Raw genomic sequence first — 19,547 nt, 5'->3', positions numbered from 1 at the left:
TACATCTCAGGCAAAATTGTTACATTCTGAGCAGTCGTGTGCTCTTCCTTGGTGGGAATGAGAAGAGTGGGAGGAGATGACTGCAGCTGGCACGGGAAAAGAAACAAAAAGCTATCTAGTGATGGTGGGGGGGGGGGGCCCTCCCGTACTGGTTGTGTGGATACAGACCAATTTTCTCTCCGCATCTCACCTTCCCTGTTGACAAAATGGAGATAGACTGCTCACAGGGTTATTGTAAGGTAAAAACAAAGTAAATGAGATAATGCCTTTCAAGTGTTTCCTACTGTAGCTGGCAGTTAGTGTTAATTAGGTAAATATTAGCTGTTCGTATTGTGTTGTTGATTCCTGAGCACAGAGGTGGCCATATTGGCAAGCTGCCTGATCTCAGTATACATAAATAAAAGGAATATTTTGAGGAAAAAGTGACTAAGGAAAAAATACCTAAGTGTTTTAGATTACATGGGAGAAATAAACTGATGGTGGGGGTGGAGGGCACTCCCCTGAGAAACTCCCTTGAAGTTAAAGAAAAACAATACTTCATCGACCTGCAAGGCTTTAAATGTGCCCTTGAAGTCAAGGGCACGGCAGATGTAGTTTCAAGGTCTTTTTTTAGCACTTGGTCTCTGTTACAGCTTCAGGAGGGAAACATTTGTTCTGGCTTCAGAATGCCCAGAAAGATGCTTCAGAAAGCAGCTGATTCTGCCAGCGAACGAATTACTGATGGGCCTGAAGGCCCTGGTCACAAGAAAAACTGGATCAACCTTCGAGGCGCTGTTCTGGGACGCGTGAGTGGGCTGCAGGGTCCCACCATCCCACTGCAGTGGGCGCTGGGGCTCCCAGAGCTTGGATAAATATAGCGACACTCAGCTTGCATGTGATTCATTAAGGAGACACTGTGCACAGCTGAGCAGGCATCACATGCAAACGGGGCCCCATATGGCGTGCACAATGCTTCGCACCACCTCTTCCACGCAGGTACATAAAGCCTCAGCCTAAAGCGGGGAGGCCAACCTCAAGCCAGCCGCTCGGGGGAGCAGAAACTAACCAAGGCACCTGCGGGCTGCGAAAGGCAGCAGGAAGGGGCTCTTTAGAATCCGGGGGAGGGGGTGGTTCCTGGCACCGGCCCCGTTTCATTTTCCATACTTCAGCCTCTTCCAGCTCCGCTGAGCCACATCCACAAGCATCCTCCTGATTTCTTCCCCGTCTCTTTCAGGCAATGTAGAAATTTCAGTAAGACTGCATAGCTTCCACACCCTGCTAAGCCTCTTATTAGCTGAGTGACCGTGGCTAAGTTTTCTAATCATTCGAAGGCTCAGTTTTATCATTAGAAAAATGGCACTAGCCCCATAAGGTGGCCCTATGATCAAGTGAGTATAAAGTGATTAGCACAGTGCCTGATGCATAGTAAACACTCAATAAATATAAGCCATTGTTAAATAGTATCATGTTTTTCTCCCTGATTTACTTAGTTGTGCTTCCTAAACCCTAAGGAGGAAGAAATCAGCATCTTCTCTGGGCAGGGGCTGGGTGGAGGTGGGCAAGGGATGGGGATGATGAGGACACCTATAATAGCATCAACGATCGAAACAAGAAATCAGCATCTTCATAAAGACCATCATTGTACCATTATTGGGCACCCACCCTGTGCCAGGCACTGCTGTGGGGACAGATGTAAGACTGCGTCCCTGCCCCAGAGACATCATGAGGTAAGCCAGCAGGTACATCAAGTCGAAGCAATAGGGCTGGAAAAGACTCATGAATGGGAGAGGGCCTCCTTCCTGATTCACCGCTTCCCTGCACGGTCAATGTCACCATCCCACCCTGGGCGATATTAATACAATTTTAGTCGTGTTACTGAGCCCTCCCTAAGATTGGACACTCTGCTAAATTCTTTACATGGATTAGCTCATTTTGGTAGGGGCTGTTATCTCTATTTTATATAAGAGAAAAGAAAAAAAAAGTTTAAAGAGGCATGAACGAGGGGAAGAGAAACGCACCCCTCTGCTGGCCCCTCTCTGCCCTCAATGGCACTGTTCCCAGGCTGCCGGCACAGCCTGTCCTCCTCTCCTCCCCGCTTCCTCCCAGCAGCTGTGGGACTGCCCCGGGGATTCGCCCCAGGCCCCGGCTTTCCTCTGTCTCCCACACCCAGTCACATCTTTGCCTAGATGTGCTCTTGGAGAGATCCGTGCTTCACTCATTTTGCAAGTGCCTCGGAGCAAGCCCATGTTAATTAGAAGGTTTTTAAAATGAAATCTGCTTTAAGTGTCTCCAGGAACTGAGTGAAACTACTCAAACAATGATGTCACGCCATACCATTTTGTCACCTTGCCACACAAGTGAAGGTCCTTTGGGGGCCCCACATGTGATGCTAGGCACTGGAGGAATATTGTGGAAGGGAGGCCACTTACTTAGTGCATTTTCTTAGATCAGCGATTTTCAAGCTTTTTCATTGCATGGCACACATAAGCTAATTACTAAAATTCTGCAGCAGGCTGAAAAAAAAAAACTTTTTGCCAATCTGACAAAAAAAGAAAAAACCAAACAGGTATAATTTTGATTCATTCACACTGGATGGCTGTTGTCATTTTTTAATTTGACAATATAAGGTAAGAGAGGTCAGTGGCCCTGACTAAATAGCTAGGCATCCTGTATTTTAAAAATTCTTGCAGCACACCAGTTGCAATCGCTGCCTCAGGTGAATGATGCGCGCCGCACACGGGACTGAGTGCAGGCTGTCACAGCGACTGAGCTCAGCGGCTGCGGCTTCCCTGTCTGCGTGTTTCATTCTCTGTCATCACCATTTACTTGCCTGTCTCTGCCACTTGGGAATAAGCCCCTTGCAGGTCAAGATCAAGGCTATCTTTGCCATAGCTCCCCCATGTCTAGCAATAGGCCCGGAACGTCAAAAGTGAGATGTCAACAAAGGGTGAGTTATTAAAGGAACGAACCTCAGAACCTTCCATATGGCTGTGCAGAATTGTCTTATGAACCCAGAATTCATTGCAGTGAAGCTAATTCTAATGGCACCCAAACAAGATCTCCAGGACGGTATAAATAGTCATTGTCAGCTATTCAGACTTGATTATTATTATCTCTCCTGGTAATAATAGCTGCTAATTACTAAGCATTTGCTATGCTCTAGGCACTATGCTAACTGTACAAGGTCACCCAACTAGTAAGTGGCAAGTCAGAATTTGAACCCAAGATTGTGTGGCTCCAAAGTTCACTCTTTTAACCACTAGGCTACACTGCCTCCAGGCAACGGAGCAAGTAGTATTGACAGACAGGAACAAGTGGGGGCGGGTAGGAAAGCATCATTTGCTGGTGGAATGATGTTATGGGACTGGGAAGGGAAGCTAAATGACTGGCTCTAACACTTTTCTGTTTAATTCTGCTCTAAATTCAAGGTCACTTGGCTGGTGTTTCTGCCCCTGAGCCAATAATTCGCTCTATTAGAGTCGGTGTAAATTAGTGACTTTACAAAAAGGAAGAACCATTAAGCCATTAGTGGTTTCAGAAGAGTAATTACTCTGGAAAATTCACACCACTCTAAGATCAGAACCTACCTATCTTTCCACTTCTCTCTCTCCACCTCTCCCTCCCCACCCTTCCCCCCGCAACCTGGGATGAAGAATAATTATAGCCAAATCAGGGGCTGAGTCAGTCTGAAAATCATCCTTGCATTTATTGATCCTACTTATAGAAAGAAACTCTTCAGTGCACTCAGCAGGCACATTTAAGTCGAAGCAATAGGGCTGGAAAAGATGCTCAGTTGAGGGGGTCTTCTTCCTGACTCACCCCTTCCCTGCACGGTCGTCACCATCCCACCCCTTCCCCTACCACCAAGATCTATGTGCCTGAAACAAATCAGAAATTGTAGATTAAGACCTGGAATTTTGGTACAAGGAGCCTCGAGGGAGCTGTCCAGCTCAATGGGGGCCAGAGAAATTCTCTTTGCATGGGTAACAAAGTTGAAATGTAACGCATTATTCTGTTAGAAGATCAAGAGTAAAAAGTTATCAGAAAGGGATACTAAGGACAGGCTAGGACCAGTACAGTGTTGCCAGTGTGAATAGTCAAGTAGCCTTGGTGGTCAAGAGAACTCCATCCAGCCTTCAATTAATTGACCACCATCAGCAGCCAACAGGCTGGGCTCAGGCCAGCTCTTCCTACCAAGCCTTTCGTCAATGACAAAATTATTTCTGTTTGAGCTGTTACTTTTCCAGATTCTGACATTTGAGGAGGGATAGCCTCTTAGAGCAAAGAAGTTTCACTGAACAGACTTCTTCCTATAAATCACCCCAGATAAGAACCATTGGTAGATGAAAGGGAAAAAGACAATCAACATGTGAGGATACTGCTTTGAAAAGTATCTAAAATGAACCCACAGAAATTAATGCAAGCACTGAAGAAAAACGACCTCCGGTGGAAGTGTAAATAGCCTAAATTTCAAAAAAATTGAAATTAACAATGTGGAAGAAATGAAAGAAAAACAATCCATCTAAAATGTTCACCTCTTTACTTTTAAAACATGGCAACCCTGGGCCATAAATTAATAGTAAGTAGGTAACGAGATGCAGGCGGAAGCCTTGAAAAGAACTCCACGTCAGGAACAGAGTGTGAGCAATGCCCCGTGCCATCCTTCATTCTACTGAGAGGGCCTGTGACCTCCATGTAATGCGGCAAGAATTTAGTTGCATAGTTCTGCACATAACTTCCCCCGTGAGCATGAAATAAAAGTATTCAGGGTTTTTCCCTTCAATACAATTAGAAATAGCGTGTTCCCAAAGCAATGCTCCTAAGGATAGAAACACATGCACACACGCCACACACGTTCATGGCTCTAAGACATGTAGAGAATGACACAGATCGCATCATCTGCTTGAAAGAGAAGCTGACAGTCAGCAGAGTCTTTCTAGCTCTTTCTATGTAGGCCCAGCTTGGTCTAAAAGTTTAGATACCACGAAGAAAGCAGGTTCTGATCGCTTCTCTCACCATTTCTTCCTTGGGTATCTTAGGAAGTATCCATGATAACTTCAGTGACAACACAAAAATCAAGTTGTAGAATGATTGTACACACACCTAGTAGAATCTAGAAATTTACACATGAAATTAATAATCACGTTATCTCTTAGAAAAAGAATTGTGTGGATGTCAGCGGTCCCCTTATATACTTCCATATTATATTCTGGCTTTAAACAAGTAAATCTTACGCTGAATTTTAAAAAGAGATATCTACGCTTTCTTTGAGGTGAATGCTTCCTGCCCTGCAGCTCCTTTTCAACAATCCTCTTCCCCCAAGCTCTTTCCTGAATGCTCTTGTTCTCTCGCTGCGGGAACTGGGGCTGGAGGTAGGGGAGCTAGTTCAAGGTCATACAACCAGAGGCAGACTTTCTTCTGCAGTTACCGAAGAGAGATGCTGATTTTCCGCCCACCTCCTGGTTCCTGGCATGGACTCCAGGTAGAGACAATTGCCTAAGAAATGTCAAGTTATTATTACTCTAAACTATTATTACCCTTATGCCAAGGGCCTCTGAACTTCGTCCTTTCAGTCTGCAGCTTCCTGATTAGGATAATTAACCCCAGACTTCCTGCTCTGTTCCGCGGAGAGTCCTGACATTTGGTGTGCGGAGTTAAATAGAAGCTTTACCATTTTCCTTACTAATAGTGCTGGCTTTAGAAATGCACGTGCACTAGAAGTCTTTGTTCTGAAATCTGGGGACACCGGAGGAAGCGCCAAGTCCAAACACGCAAAGGTCTGTGCTAGAGGAGATCTCACTTGAGTGGTAGGGTGGCTGAGGGCCAGACTGGTTGCCGGCAGAGGGCAGTGTGGCAGTAAGAGCAGCGGTCTGGACCCCCAGGACTGAATTCTAAACCAGACTCTAGCCTTGGTGCCCTGACCTCCTCCCGCAGGTCACTTCACCCTGGGCACTGGCTCCCTCAGCGCGAAATGGACCACTTTTCCATTGAGGGAACTTTTGGGATTCTTCACTGGCTTCTATGGTCAGAGTCAGAGAGGGCACACTGATCATCGGAGACCAAGCCTGCCCACCTGCAGAGTTCCCCGGCACGGTCTGTGCCTTATAGGCCCCCAAGGCAGAGTGTGGGAGAGGTAGAGGCAAATGTGGAAGAGCCAGAATGTTATTCAGTCAGCAAGCCCCATTAATTCCACCCCCCAACGCCGTTCCTCCAGCTTTATTGAGATATGACCAGCATACAACATTGTGTAAGTTTAAGGGGTACATCATGATGATCAAGGCAACTATGTATCAGAGAATGATTACCACAATAAGGTTGGTTAGCACATCCATCACATAATTACAACTTGTGTGTGTGCATGGTGAGAGCATTGAAGATCGCCTCCCTTCGCAACTGCAGTCACCAGAGCCATTTCCTATACTCCGTCCCGTCTGCACTGCCTTCAGCCACGGCCCCATCACCTCCAACTGCAGGGCTTTCTGAGCCCACATCCCCACCTTTCCTCTTCCCTGTTCCATCCATTTCCTACATGCCAGTCTGATGGACCATCCTCAAAACACAAAAGTGAACATATCATTCTTCTGTTCAAAATCCTTCAACAGCTCTGCATTTCCCTCAGGATAATGTGCAGACCCCATGGTCTGACTTCAAGGGTCCTCAAGGTCTGCCCTTCCTCCCTGCCCCTCCAGGCAACCTCCTGCTACTGGGTCCCTCTGTCACCAAACTCCGGCCACCTCGGCCTTCCCACAGCACAACTGAGTGGAGCTCCCTACTCTGTCACTTTATTTTCATCGATCACACCCTCATCTTCTTCCCCTGCCAACCCACAGCTGAGATGGCACTTCCTCTGGGACCCCTCCCTGACCCCACGGTGGGACCGATCCCCTATTACACACTCTCAGGCCAACCTCACACACCTCCCCTTGAGTTCACTTGCACGCACATGACCACCTGCTTAATGGCTCCCTTGCCAGCTAAACTGAAAGTCCCGGCCGACTAGCCCTGAGGCTGCTCACTGCATGGTTGCATTTCCAGGGCCCAGCAGAGTGCCCTGCTCAACAGGTATTTGTTGAATAATCACTTGATTGTTAATGCAAACCAAACCTCTACTCCTGGAGAAATATTTCAACTGGATGGAAACTTCCATTATCAACTCAAGGGGTACAAGGGGGAACCAAGTCTTGGGGCCCAGCATGCATGGAACACTACTGTAAAGAGCAGTGAAGGCAGAGTTAAAGGCCTTTGATAAGTTGTAGGCTCTCGGGGCAATTCTAACAAGGTTGAGAGGCACCCGCGTTCAGAAAAGTGGTTTACCATCTTGAGACTTCCAGGCCCGGAGACCATCTGTGAATTAGTTGCAGGGCACACTCCTCCTGTCCCATGGATGCCTGGGAAGGTGGCTAAATCCCAGGTTCAGAAGAGCAGGGACACAGTGCACACGGCACACCAGCTGTGCGGTGTGAGTCCATGCAGGGCCCTCACCATACTCTGCTGACTGCTTAGGTTTGGGAGAGTTTATACCAGTGGGAGAGGCAGTAGATCATCACGCATGCACCTCACAACTAAGTCCTTTTAAATTGTCCATGCACCCCCAAAACACAGTAAGCAGCAAACACAACAATTATGTCCTGTTAAGGAAACAAATTCTGCTTTAGGGGAGATGCCTGCCTGAAGTGCATTTGAAGTGGATCCCAAAGCACATCAGCCGTCCTGACTCAGTCCGGCATCCCTGACAATTAGGTTAGCGTGGTGAACTTCACCCTTCTGGCAATCGAGAGCCTTTATCATCCCGCATGTTCATATTTAGTAATGGAGTTTGCAAACACATTTCCCGAACTTGTGCATTTTATGCAGGGAATTGATCTCCCACCCAAGCCATTCTCCGAGGAGCTGTCGGCCTCGGCACTTGACAGAAACAGCCCTTTCTGCGCCAGGACCAGCATTCTGACAGCGAACCAGCTTGCAGACCTTGAACCCTGAGTTGACAAGGAAAGGAAATAGTCTACCACGTCAGCCTGAGAGAATGAATGTCTGGAGTCCTCCCTGGCTTTTCCCTTAACTCCCTCCACCACAGATCGTCTTGTTCTGCAAAATTAAGCCATTTAAAGGGACAATGAAAGCAGACAAGACGAATGTCTTATACTTCGCTGTGAGCAGTGTGTGAGACTGCACCAAACAGAAATGAGCTTGCCCAGCCTCTGAAGGATCCGCAGGAGAAGCCAGCCTAGGGTTATCCCAGGCCAAGGACAACCTGCAAGGTACCTAATTCTCATGCAGGTAATGGGAAATGAATTGTGCCTGATCCCTCTGATCCCTGATGGCTCCTGACTGGATATTGGGGAAGATGCTGAACTCTAAAGGATTGGCTAATTTGCCAGAGACCTCCTAATTGCAAAGTACCTTGCCTCTGGCAAGTTTTCAGTCCCCAGTTGCACCAGTTACATTGTTGCTATACTCCCTCCCTAATACACACCCTTTCTTGGCTCCTGGAATCCAGTTCTCCCTGGAACTCTCTCCTCATCCATCCCTTCAACATGCTACTTCCCTGCGTTTCATCCTGAGTTTTAAAGTGTTGCACCCCTTAAGTGATAGCTTCAGATACTTCTTTGGATTGATTTCTAACAAAACCGTACCTGCATCCTAATGCTCCTAAACTGCAAATCTGTATCTAACTGCCTGCTGTACATTTCCAGCTGGCCACGCCAAGAAACACCTTAAACTTAACATGTCCCACACCAAGCCCGACATTTTCCCCACAGATCAGATCTGCTCTGGCCCTGTCCTCGCCACACTAGTGAGCAACACCTGATCACACGGGCCCCAAAGTTCAGTCTGAGATCAGCCCTCTCCCCTTCAATTCCACTCGCACATTTAATTCGGTTTGGCAATTAACCTCTGTAAACCCTTACCTTCTTCCTCTCCTCCTTCTCCAGCCCCACCGTGACTACCTCAGTTCAAGTCTCTTGCCTGGACGGTTGCATCAGCTTCATTACGGATCTCCTGCCTCTCTTCCTCTGCACCGTATTCCACATGCTACCCTAGGCTCTGCCGTCATCCTCCTAAAACATGAGTGCAACCCTGTTAACCTCCTGCTGTAGAACGTCTATGGCTCCCCACCTCCAAACAAACGCAGGGGCTTCCACACTGCTCCTATGACAAAAAACATCTTAAGCATGATCCCCAATAGAAGCTTATTTATTTATAAATTATAGCTATGAATTTTCTAAGTGTAAGTCAAATGTTTATATAGTTCAGTTTCTTCGTCTCGGACAAAATGAAGGAATTTTAATATTTTCACCTGATCCCAGTGGATTAATCTGTATACCTGCTGAGATATTCACTCTGTCCCCTGAGAATAGAGGGTAGTGTCTAGGCTGATGTCCCCAGCAGGGAGGGTGCAGTCCAACTCCTTGGCCCAGCATTCAAGGCGCTTCTCGGTGTAGCTCGAACCCATGTCTTCAGACACATCACCCCCCGCCCCCTCCACCGGCTCAGCTTCACCCACTAGCTGCTCTTCTCCACCAGCGTGCTCTCCACGGTGGGCATGGACAGCACAGAAAACTGGGGCTTTGTTGTCACCTCCCTCCCTGCCAACGTCAAGCTCCGTGACCCAGAGTCACTTTCTGCGGCTTTCTGGGCCTCAACTTCCCCTTCTGTTAAGTGAATATAATAATACCTACCATGCAGAATACCATGCAGAGTTGTTGTTGCGAGTACTAAGTGAGGTAAAGGGAGGAGTGATACGGGGCCCAGCCCAGGGGACAGGCTTAGTAAGTGCGGCCTCAGAGCAGCAGGAGGCATTGGAAGTTCTGTCTCACTATGTAGCTCCCTCCACACCTGCTCCTCGGCTTCCCAATAAACCATTGCAATTTGAAAATATCCTAATTTGATAATGCATTTAATATACACCTAACCTAACCAAAACATCATAGTTCAGGCCAGACAGCCTTAGACATGCTCAGAACACCCACATTAGCTTGCAGTTGGGCAAAGTCACCAAGCACAATGAATACACCGCAGCGTATCTATGGGTTGTTTACCCTCATGGCCGCAGCGCCTGCTGGGTGCTGCACTCGCCGCCACTGCCCAGCATCACCAGAGAACGGCGTATCACTAGCCCAGGAAAAGATTGACATTCCAAGTTCGGTTTCTACTGAATGCGTATCGCTGCTGCACACGGTAAAGTTCAAAAACTGTACGTCAAAGCATCATAAGTAGGGGACCACATGTACTTGGATTTTGTGGTTCTCTTTTCTCCCCTGGGCAGGCTTATTAAATGCCTTTCAATGTCTAGTTTAAAACAGCACCTCCTCTGAGAAGACTCACCAGTCCTCCCGAGGTACAGTTTGCCACTTCAACCTCTCTGCCCCCGGGAACCATATGCATGCCTTCACTGTGTCATACTGCTGGTCATGGCTTATTCCAGGGGGGCTAGGGTTCAATTGCTGGTCGGCAGGTCTGCCCCTCCCCCCACAGGACTGCTCCTATTTGAGGAAGTCTGACATGAATTTCAGAGTTCCCGGCACTTAACCAAGCCCCTATCACAAAATAGCTGCCCAATAAAAGCTGATCGATATTTCCATATGCAAAGGGGAAAGAGAACTGCTGAAAAATGCCTGCACAGGCACATTCTGCACTCTCCTGACGGGAGCTTAATGAACTATAAAGCCCTTTCGCTGTGTTTATAAGAGACAGGCTCTTAGCAACCCGTCTGCACTGTAGTGACTCATAAAATAGATGATAAATTAAAGGGAAGTGACTGTTTGACAATATCCTTTGATGACAGTTTACTCTTCCATCCTGATCCGAAGCCAAGTTAATGTTATCGTAAAATAATTCCATTAACTGCAATAGTGCAGTTCACTGAGCCATTACTGTCGTCAGAAAGTGAAATTATATTCAAAACCAAAAACAGAGGCTTATATAGGAATAAACAGCATTAACATGCAAACAAATTATATACAGGAGAAACAGGAATAGCAATGTGACTGGAATTCCAGCCCAGGCTCAGCATAAACAAATGATTACATTTTAATATTTAGTCATACATGAACAATGAAAACAAATCATACTGGCAAGTACCTCCGAGTTAAATTCTTATTTGTTTAAAAAGGCCTGTGTATCCCCTCCAGCTGCAGGTGACACTGAGCATGCTTGAGCTTTATTCAGACAATCTTGCTGCCTAACATTCACGACCTGGCGGATAAACTAGCGTATAGTATTTATATAAGAAGAAACTGAACCGGTGGCAGGGTGAGGTGGAGGCTGGGAGTGGGCAGAATATTGCAAGAGGCAAAAATAAAAAGGCAAAAGAGAGTATCCAAGCACCCGAGCACCTGGTCCTAAAGGCAATTAGAGGCAGGCGAAGGTGCTGGCCCTAGCAGGCGAGCCTGCTGGGGCCGGCCACTGGAGGCATGGGCTGTGCTCCTGTGGGGTCTGTGCTCAGAGAGCTGCAGCCCCAGAGCAGGCAGAGGGCACCGCCTGGGCCACAGCCAACCACCTGGTCCCCAGGTGTGGCGCAGGACCGCGCCTGGAGATGCTGAGGCTCCTAGCAGGATGCTGAGTGCATGTCTCTTGCCCTGACCACTGACTCTCTTCCAAGGAGTGTAAGCTTGCCTGGCCCTTTGTCAGCTTCTCTTTACTCATTCCTTAGGAGGATACAAGGATAAAGTCACGGTTGCCTGGATAGCTTTGCCATAATGGTGAGGAGGCCTTTCCTGAAACTCCTCCGAATCACTGTTCTCGTTATTGAAATCCTCTGAGCTTGGGGATGATAGCACCTAAGCCGCGCAGCCTGGTGCTTCTTGGCAGCCCTGAGAGCACCCGGGAATCTTCACTTCCAGTCAGTGAGGCTCTGGGGACAGCCCCTCCTCTTGGCCAACCACACTTTACATATGCGTGACCCAGAAAAAGTGCAGTTGTTGAATTGGCTTAATGAGATAAGGCAGAAGTGAAGCCCTGAAGCCTCGTTGTACTGATTCTTGGCTATGTGACATTTGAGCTTGAATCTAAGCCTCACCATCCTTATCTGTGAAGGGGGCCAGAATTGGTGTCCCATTACATAGGGGACGAATGCCAGCTCACCTGGGTGCTGTTCTCGGGGCTTGGGATACAGTACAAAACAAAGACTCCTGTCCTCCTGGAGTGGGCATTCTAGCAGGGAGAGGGCATACACCAAAGCATAATTAATTGTTACTCAGCACGTTACCATGTGACCAGTTTTGTGGGGAGGAAAAAGAAGGCAGGAAGCAGAGTGAAAGGGAGGGAAATCACCAGCACTGGGGCTGGGCTTGCGTTGCAAAGAGGGTAGTGAAGGAGACATTGGATCAAAGGCATCTGGGGAAGGGCACCAAGGCCTGGAGTCAGGAGCCCAAGCCACAGCAAGGAAGACCTCTGTGGCTGGCACAGAGAGAGTAAGAGGCGATGAAGTCGGGACCTGCGATTCTCCACAGGGCTTTTGTGAAGACCAATGGAAATAGTAAGTAAAATGCGCTTAGCCGGTGATGATAATAACCGTGGACACTTGCTGCGTGACAGGCACCATTCTAAGTGCCTGACATCCATTAGCTCATTTAGTCTGCACAACCGCCTTGCAAGGGTTTCCACACGCAAGCCTGTTTTGCATATGAGAACACTGGGCTTCAGGCAGATGAAATAATTTGCCCGAGGTCATGAACATTAGTACATAGTGGTGGTAGAATTCAAATGTAGAATTCAAACCAAGTAGCCTCCCTCTGGAGACTGTGCCTTTAACCACTGAGCTGTCTGCCTCCCACAAGCAGAGGGGGTGGGGAGGTGGGTGGGGAAGGAGTTTGTGGATGGCAGAGCAGCCCCAGGAGACTGGGATTACATGGAGGAGGAGGAGGAAGCACGAACCGAATGAGCAGGTCTGCAGCAGAGCAGAAGGCGTGATGCAAAAGAGGCAGAGCAAGCAGGGAGCAGAGGGCTGGGCCCAGGCTGCTGGGCCAGATGGGCCTGAGCTTGCACATGGGCAAGTAGAAGCCTCAGGTGTAAGCTGCGACCACCCAATGGGTCAGCAGCAGATAAGTGAACTCATGAAGCTGTAAAAGTCCCCGCATTGTGGACCTCAGAAAGTACAGACACCTGGTAGAGGCATCCCCTCCTCTTAACAAATAAACAGCAAGAAATGTTTAGGATAACATCATCAGTAGGCCAAGTCTTGAGAATGAATCAAGACACCAGAACTTCGTCTTACTGATTTAAGTCTGAGGATTTGAAACAAGCACCCGGCCGTCTCTCCTAGGTGAAAACATGGTAACAGTGAACATTTATTGTGCCTGTGGAATAAGTACCAGATTCCATGTGGAGAACTTTGTATATGAATCTCATTTCATTGTCAAACACTGAGAGCTTGTTTATCCCCATCCCATCTATGGACGAGGAAACTGAGGCTCAGAGGGGCTGGGTCACTCACTTTGCAAGGCAGGCCTATACAGGGACAGAAATGTGACCCCTCCAAGGCCTGTCCAATAAGAACACTGACCATCACTGAGCCAACAGTGAGCAGTGCAACACTAACCATTACCCCACACTGCCCCTTGTGCCCCAGCCTCCAGCAGCACAGGGATCTGTAAGGAACTCAGACAAGTGGGGGCACAGCCTGGTGCAGCCCTGTGCGCAGGGTCTTCTCTCTTTCAGAGCCATCCTTATGGAAGTGCTGCAGTCTCATTTCTATGGGCCTGGCTGGCCAGAAGGGGGGCTGGCCAGTGTCCATCCTGGGGATCAGGGAAACACAGGCTGCTCTGGACTCCAAGCGAGTCCACAGCTCAGAACCCATGAGATCAGCTCAGCCCGTTTTCTGAGCTTCAGGAGTTTTGTAAAGAAGCTCAATCGTTCCAGCTCTTTCTGAAAGTTCCTTGCTATGTTCTGCATCTCCTACGAGCTCAGTCATTCTAGAAAGCCCAGTAGATACGAGTCATATTTATGGCCACCCAACACTTTTTGGACATCCTTCCTACAATTTAGGGACTTCCCAGATTTTTAAGCCTGCCTCCCCGTGGCAGAAGCTCGGATTGGCTCTGTCAGCTTCCGTGGCAGCTACGGCACACACACGTGCCCAGAGACACCTGCCCCAAACTTAGACTCAGGAAGTATCGACACAAGAAGAGGGGACAGGAAAACTACTTTCTTTGGCAATATGATAGAAGTGAATAATCCTAAAAAAAAAAGTATCCCCATCCTTGTCAATGTCTTCTCTTCCTCCCTCATCCAACTGCACCCCGCACACAGACCCAGGAAAATCCCAGCCCTCTGCACGTGTTCGTGTGCCGTGTGTGCAGAGACAAAAGGGGAGCTGGATCAGCTGCGCTTGTGCACAGGAGGAAAGAGGACAAAGGGACGACAGGAACAGATACAATAAGCCCCCAAAGCAATCATTATATTCCAATTTCCCACCAGCTGGCTTGGAAACCGCAAAGTGTTGAAACTTCTGTTTTCTAGTTTCCTAAGTAAAGTGCCCTCCAAGTACAGGGAAAAATACCGTCATCACTTCCCAATGTCCTTGAGGATCTACTGGAGAGCAAACCACCGCTGAAGATTTGAAAATGAACAAGATACGGGAAATCCACCTTCCCTCAGCTCGAGGTCCGAGACCCTCCCGACGGGTCTGCCTGCATTTATGTTCATGAGAAAGGCCTCAAGATTAGGCCTGGGTTACCTTAGGGACATCTCTTCTCACCAAATGCCTTCTCTTGGCCCGCCAAATGGACTTCAGCAGGCAGTGCTGAGCATCACTGATGTTCTGTATGCTGTGCTGGGCACGCAGTAAGGACTATCAGATCCCCCCACTCCTGAAGAAGCCAAAAGTCACTTGGGTCCCAGCAGCACTGAATTCACACTAAGTGAAGAGCTGGGGGCTCTGCAAGATGACGTGCCTTGAGGCAGAGAAGAAGAAAGCAAATGTACACATGCTCTGCTCTCCAGGAGGGAAGGGACAAGGAGAAGAAAGGGAATGAGGGAGGGAGGGTGGGAGGAAGGGAAGGAGAGAGAGGGAAGGAAGGACAACAGAATAAATAAACCAAAAGGAAAAACTAGGCAGGGGATATGATAAATGAAAAGAATATATTCTTGTTGTAGATGTGAAATCTCACTTGCCAGATTAATTCCTATTAATCTGGAATTATGATGTCTGAATCCTTGAACTCCTCCAAGAAGCTCAACCCTTAGAAAGACCCACAGTTATCTCCTATTTGGTTTCAAACAATTGACAAATATCTTTCCAACTTGGAAGAATACCCGTAAGACTTTAATACACTGTCTCTCCCTTAACTAAATGACAAACCAGAGAAATTGAAACAGTTACTTCCTTTTTAGAATAACCTAAATGACATATGTTTTGTGACATGGTGCAAAACACTCATCTCTTTCTATTTATCACCTGAAATCTCAACAAATGTTTTAGGAGAATCCCAAATGATTATCCATTTCAGATTCTTTGTCAAGTATAAAGCCATTGGTAGCCCATCCATTGTCATGATAAAAATGATGATTATAGACTCCTGCTGTCTTTTATCCAACCAAACAAGTATCCAACTAAACAAGTGGCTGACCCAACCCATGACTCCAGAGGTGCACACGTGACTACACAATTTGCATATTCATTTCAGTGCTCACATGGCTTAAGATTTTCTTAGCATCTGACCCAACACAGTTCTTGGCACAGGAGCTTGCGGGAAGAACAAGGAAACTAGGGTTGCTTAAGCTAATACAATATGAACCTGAGGTTTCAAACGACTTTGACTTTGGAAAACTTGCCTTAGAAGGCAACCAGCAAAAGAAAAGCAGAGCCGAAATCTAGAGAGGTAGAGACAACGCTGATAACATTAAGCATCTGAATCCAGCCATGCCTGAGGCCAATCTACCGCCGGATTTTTCAATAATGAAAAATATAACCAAGTCCCATTTCTCCAGAAGTCAGCTTGAGTTGAGTGTTCTTCATATGCACTGATAAGAATCTGGACAAAACATTCCCTGTATGTTTTTTCTTATCTCCCATCACACATAACCCATCCCCAGCCTAACTTTGCCTTGATAGCCAGGAATCTAAAGTGTTCTTTTGCAGGCCGCATTCATCTCTGAAACCCTTTCAAGGGGCAGCTAACCTCTGTGATACTGACCATCAAACGTCAAATCTCTTAGGTACTTCAGCATGTCAGCTTACTTTTCTGCCACTAGGATCTCAAGGACAGGCAGGCCAACTGCAAATGCCAGCTCATCTGTCATGTACAACCTCCAAGAGCCAAATAAATACCCAACTCTCCGAGTTCTGCTCTCTCCACCCCCATGGAACAGACTCCTGGAGAGTTTTCACCACACAGCAAATCAAATGAGGAATGTTAGGTGAAATGCTGAAGAGCAACAGCTCATAAATCATGTTCATTGGATGAGACATGATTCTACACATGTTAAGATTTCTTTTTTCCCAAATAAGTTTATAAGGAACAATTATTACCCATTCATAACTCTCTAAGTTGGATTTTAACTTGTTTTTGATTGACGTCTCGTTATAATTTTGTAAGAAGAGTTTTTCCAACTATGCAAATACTGCTGCATCCCAAAATATTGCAGAGCTAATCAATCACTCTTACTGAACAAGTACTCACTGTGAAAATAAGGTCCTTGACCGAACAATGAACTTGAACACATACTCCAAAGCTTTGAGCGTTCTTAGGATCGGCTCGCATTGCTCCCCTCGGCTGGAGGTATCCAAGTAAGTCTTCAGCACCGTCATCAGTTTCCTGAATAAGGGATTGTATTTTCAAAATACATCTCTTCCCAACCCACAGCCTGGTAATTAGTTTGCTCAGTAAATTATAAGGCTTTCAATAAAAGGTTAAAGGTGGTGCTATAGCTAAGCTTACTCACTCATTTACAACCACAAAAATAACTCTGCTTAAAAATTACATTTAATACAGAGAGTGAATAATTATTTCCTGCCTGTAGAAAGCCAACAAAGAAAAACACTAGTGAGGAAGAAAAATCCTTTGACTAGAAAAACTAGTCATAATCAGAATACAATTGGGAATAATGGTAGCGATAATGTCTTTGTCAGCATTTTTTCCTACAGAAAATGTTCTGGCGATATCATGAAACTCCTTTGCTTAGAAACTTTCCATGTTTCTTTATTTCCAGCAAGGCAGACTTTGAACTACTTAACCTCCTTTCAAAGACCCTTCCCAGACAGGCTTGCACCAACCTTCCCAGCGTCAAATCCCATCTCTAATGCTCAGGGCCCTGTACCCAAGCTATAGAGACCTACCTGGCATTGGGCTTTTTTCTCCTTAGCCTTTGAATCCCAGTGTTTATCACAAGTAGCTGCTCAGTAAGTGAGAGCTGACTGACTGACTGAATGAATGAACACTTCCATATACTTCTGCCACCACAAAGCAGTCATCTCAGTCTATGGGTTTGCATATTTTTATGCAATCCACATAACCCAGGCATAGACTGGATTTTGTCAGAAAAGGGAGAACTCACACAGGCTACTGACAAAAGGAAAATCCTCAAGTTCCTGGTGCCCCATGCATCCTGGCAGGGCAAGCAGGAGGTGCAGCTACTTACTTGTAAGCTAAGGTAGCGCTGAAATGCTGTTGAATGTAAGCTTCCAGAACAGTGTTGAAGTGCTGGAATTTCCGGTCAGCAATGAGTCCTATGATGTAGATCTGAGGAAGAGGCAAAGAATCAGCATTCTGGGGACAGACCTGGGGCAAGAAGCCATATTCACATGGCACAAGTGAACCTCTATCAAAATTTTTTACCCAGGAATTAGCTCACTAATATATCTTAGGCCTTTTCATTAAGGTAGTCTCTCTCCTAAAGTGTTTGATGCAGCCCTGGCCAGTGTGGCTCAGTTGTTTGGAGCGTCATCCTGTAAACTGAAAGGTCAAGGGTTTGATTCCCAGTCAGGGCACATGCGTAGGTTGTGGGTTTGATCCCTGGTTGGGGCACATATGAGAGGCAACAGATCGACACTTCTCTCTCACATCGATGTTTCCCTCCCTCTCTCTCTTTCTCCCTTTCCCTTTTTCTAAAATAAATAAGCATGTCCTCGGGTGAGGATTAAGAAGAAGTGTTTCATGTGGCATGCTACAGAGTATTATTAGATAAACGTTTCCATGGTTAGGCAAGTTTGAGAAATTCCCGGTTGTCACCGTTAGACTGCCTTCTTCATCACAGGACTTCCCAGAGTCTTCAATATACCTGCACGACCGTGACTCCTCAAGAGGGTGTACAATGTTCAGCACTTCCCCACATAGTTGAATCAAAGGGTCTTTTTGTCAGGAAGCCTCTCTCCTTAGGGCTAGCTTTCCAGGAGACCCCCCTGGGAAGCACTAGACAAAGTCACAATTAACTTCAAGTAACCTCTTTATAAATGTAAACATCCCTGACACAATACTCTGCTGGCCACTGATAACCTAACTCAAATGTTTCTTATGTGTATGTGGACACGACGCTGAGAAAACATAAGTCGGGACAGTGAGAGAAGGAAGAAACCATTCAGGAAGACAGGAAGCAGAGAGATCTGGGCGGCACTGCACCATGAAAGGTTCTGGAGGGAGCAAAATGACTGGTGAGTTGGAGACTACGAAGGAGAAGAAGGTAAAGGGGAGTCAGGAGATACAGTGGGCCCTTTACCACCCGGTCAGAGACTGGCTCCCGCCATTCACGGAAAGCCAAAGTGATTATTCACGGTATCCGGCTTCGTGTTCTTTCAACCAGCGCCCATCTGACACCGACACTGAAGATTCCCTCATTCTGCCCACACAGACAAGCGAACTCCGAACTACCGAAGGGGACCAGCAGCCCATTCCCGGGTTGTAATTCCTCCAAAAGATTCACGAGAAGGGCCACACAAGGACCGTAAGTTCTCAGGGTTCTCTCGGGGAGACACACACGAATGTATAATGCCACAAACACCTGTCCCCTCTCTTACCAAAGCGTCGAAGACGAGGATGTCATACTCATTGCTCTGGGAATGCTCCATCATGATGTTGAAGAGGGCATCCAGAGTGTCTTGGAGAAACTGGACAGAGTAATGAAGGTCGCATTAAAGAAGAGTGCAGGTGGCCCCCAAATCCATCTCTCAGTGTACCCTTAAGAGAATGAGGGCGCACACGCACCACGTGCCTGAGTTCACAAGAACCAGAACTCGGGGCACCCCAGTTGTTCACCGCCAGCGCCGTGGATGCACATGGGGCGGCACTGCCACACCGCAGAGCAGTCCACAGCGGTGAGGAAGAGCGGCCTACTTCTGCACGGAACGGTGAGGGGAGTCCTCGCGAGCATCGTGTGCAGTAGGTCAGGCGTGAGCGCGCACGTTCTGCAGCACTCTGCTGTCATGAACTTCAAGACCAGGCGAAACCCATCACCGATGAAGGTAGTCAGCTTGGTGGTTGCCCCCAGCGGGTGTGTGACTGAGAAGCACAAGAGGGAGCCCACCGCCATGCTAAAATGTCCTGGACCCTGGTCTAGGGAGTGGGTACATGGGTGTGCACGTGTATGAAAATACAGGCTGGGGCAAAAGTGGTTTACAGTTGTCGGTATAGAAA

At 47.3% G+C, this 19,547-nt stretch overlaps 1 protein-coding gene across 1 annotated transcript in view; it reads right to left on the bottom strand.

Moving 5' to 3' along the window:
- Positions 1–19,547, bottom strand: part of DOCK2 (dedicator of cytokinesis 2) — a 355,926-nt gene that overhangs the window by 270,736 nt on the left and 65,643 nt on the right. Inside the window, exons 20-22 of the mRNA XM_024576730.3 lie at positions 18,932–19,021; positions 17,560–17,660; positions 16,602–16,736 (exon numbers count right to left, since the gene is read on the bottom strand). Coding sequence (XP_024432498.2) covers positions 16,602–16,736; positions 17,560–17,660; positions 18,932–19,021 — 326 coding nt within the window. The remainder of the gene's footprint in view (positions 1–16,601; positions 16,737–17,559; positions 17,661–18,931; positions 19,022–19,547) is intronic.

This window comes from Desmodus rotundus, chromosome 6, assembly GCF_022682495.2.
Source record: "Desmodus rotundus isolate HL8 chromosome 6, HLdesRot8A.1, whole genome shotgun sequence".
Taxonomy (NCBI): Eukaryota; Metazoa; Chordata; class Mammalia; order Chiroptera; family Phyllostomidae; genus Desmodus; species Desmodus rotundus.
The sequence above is the reverse complement of the archived record's forward strand: the minus strand, read 5'-3'. Positions and strand labels throughout refer to the sequence as shown.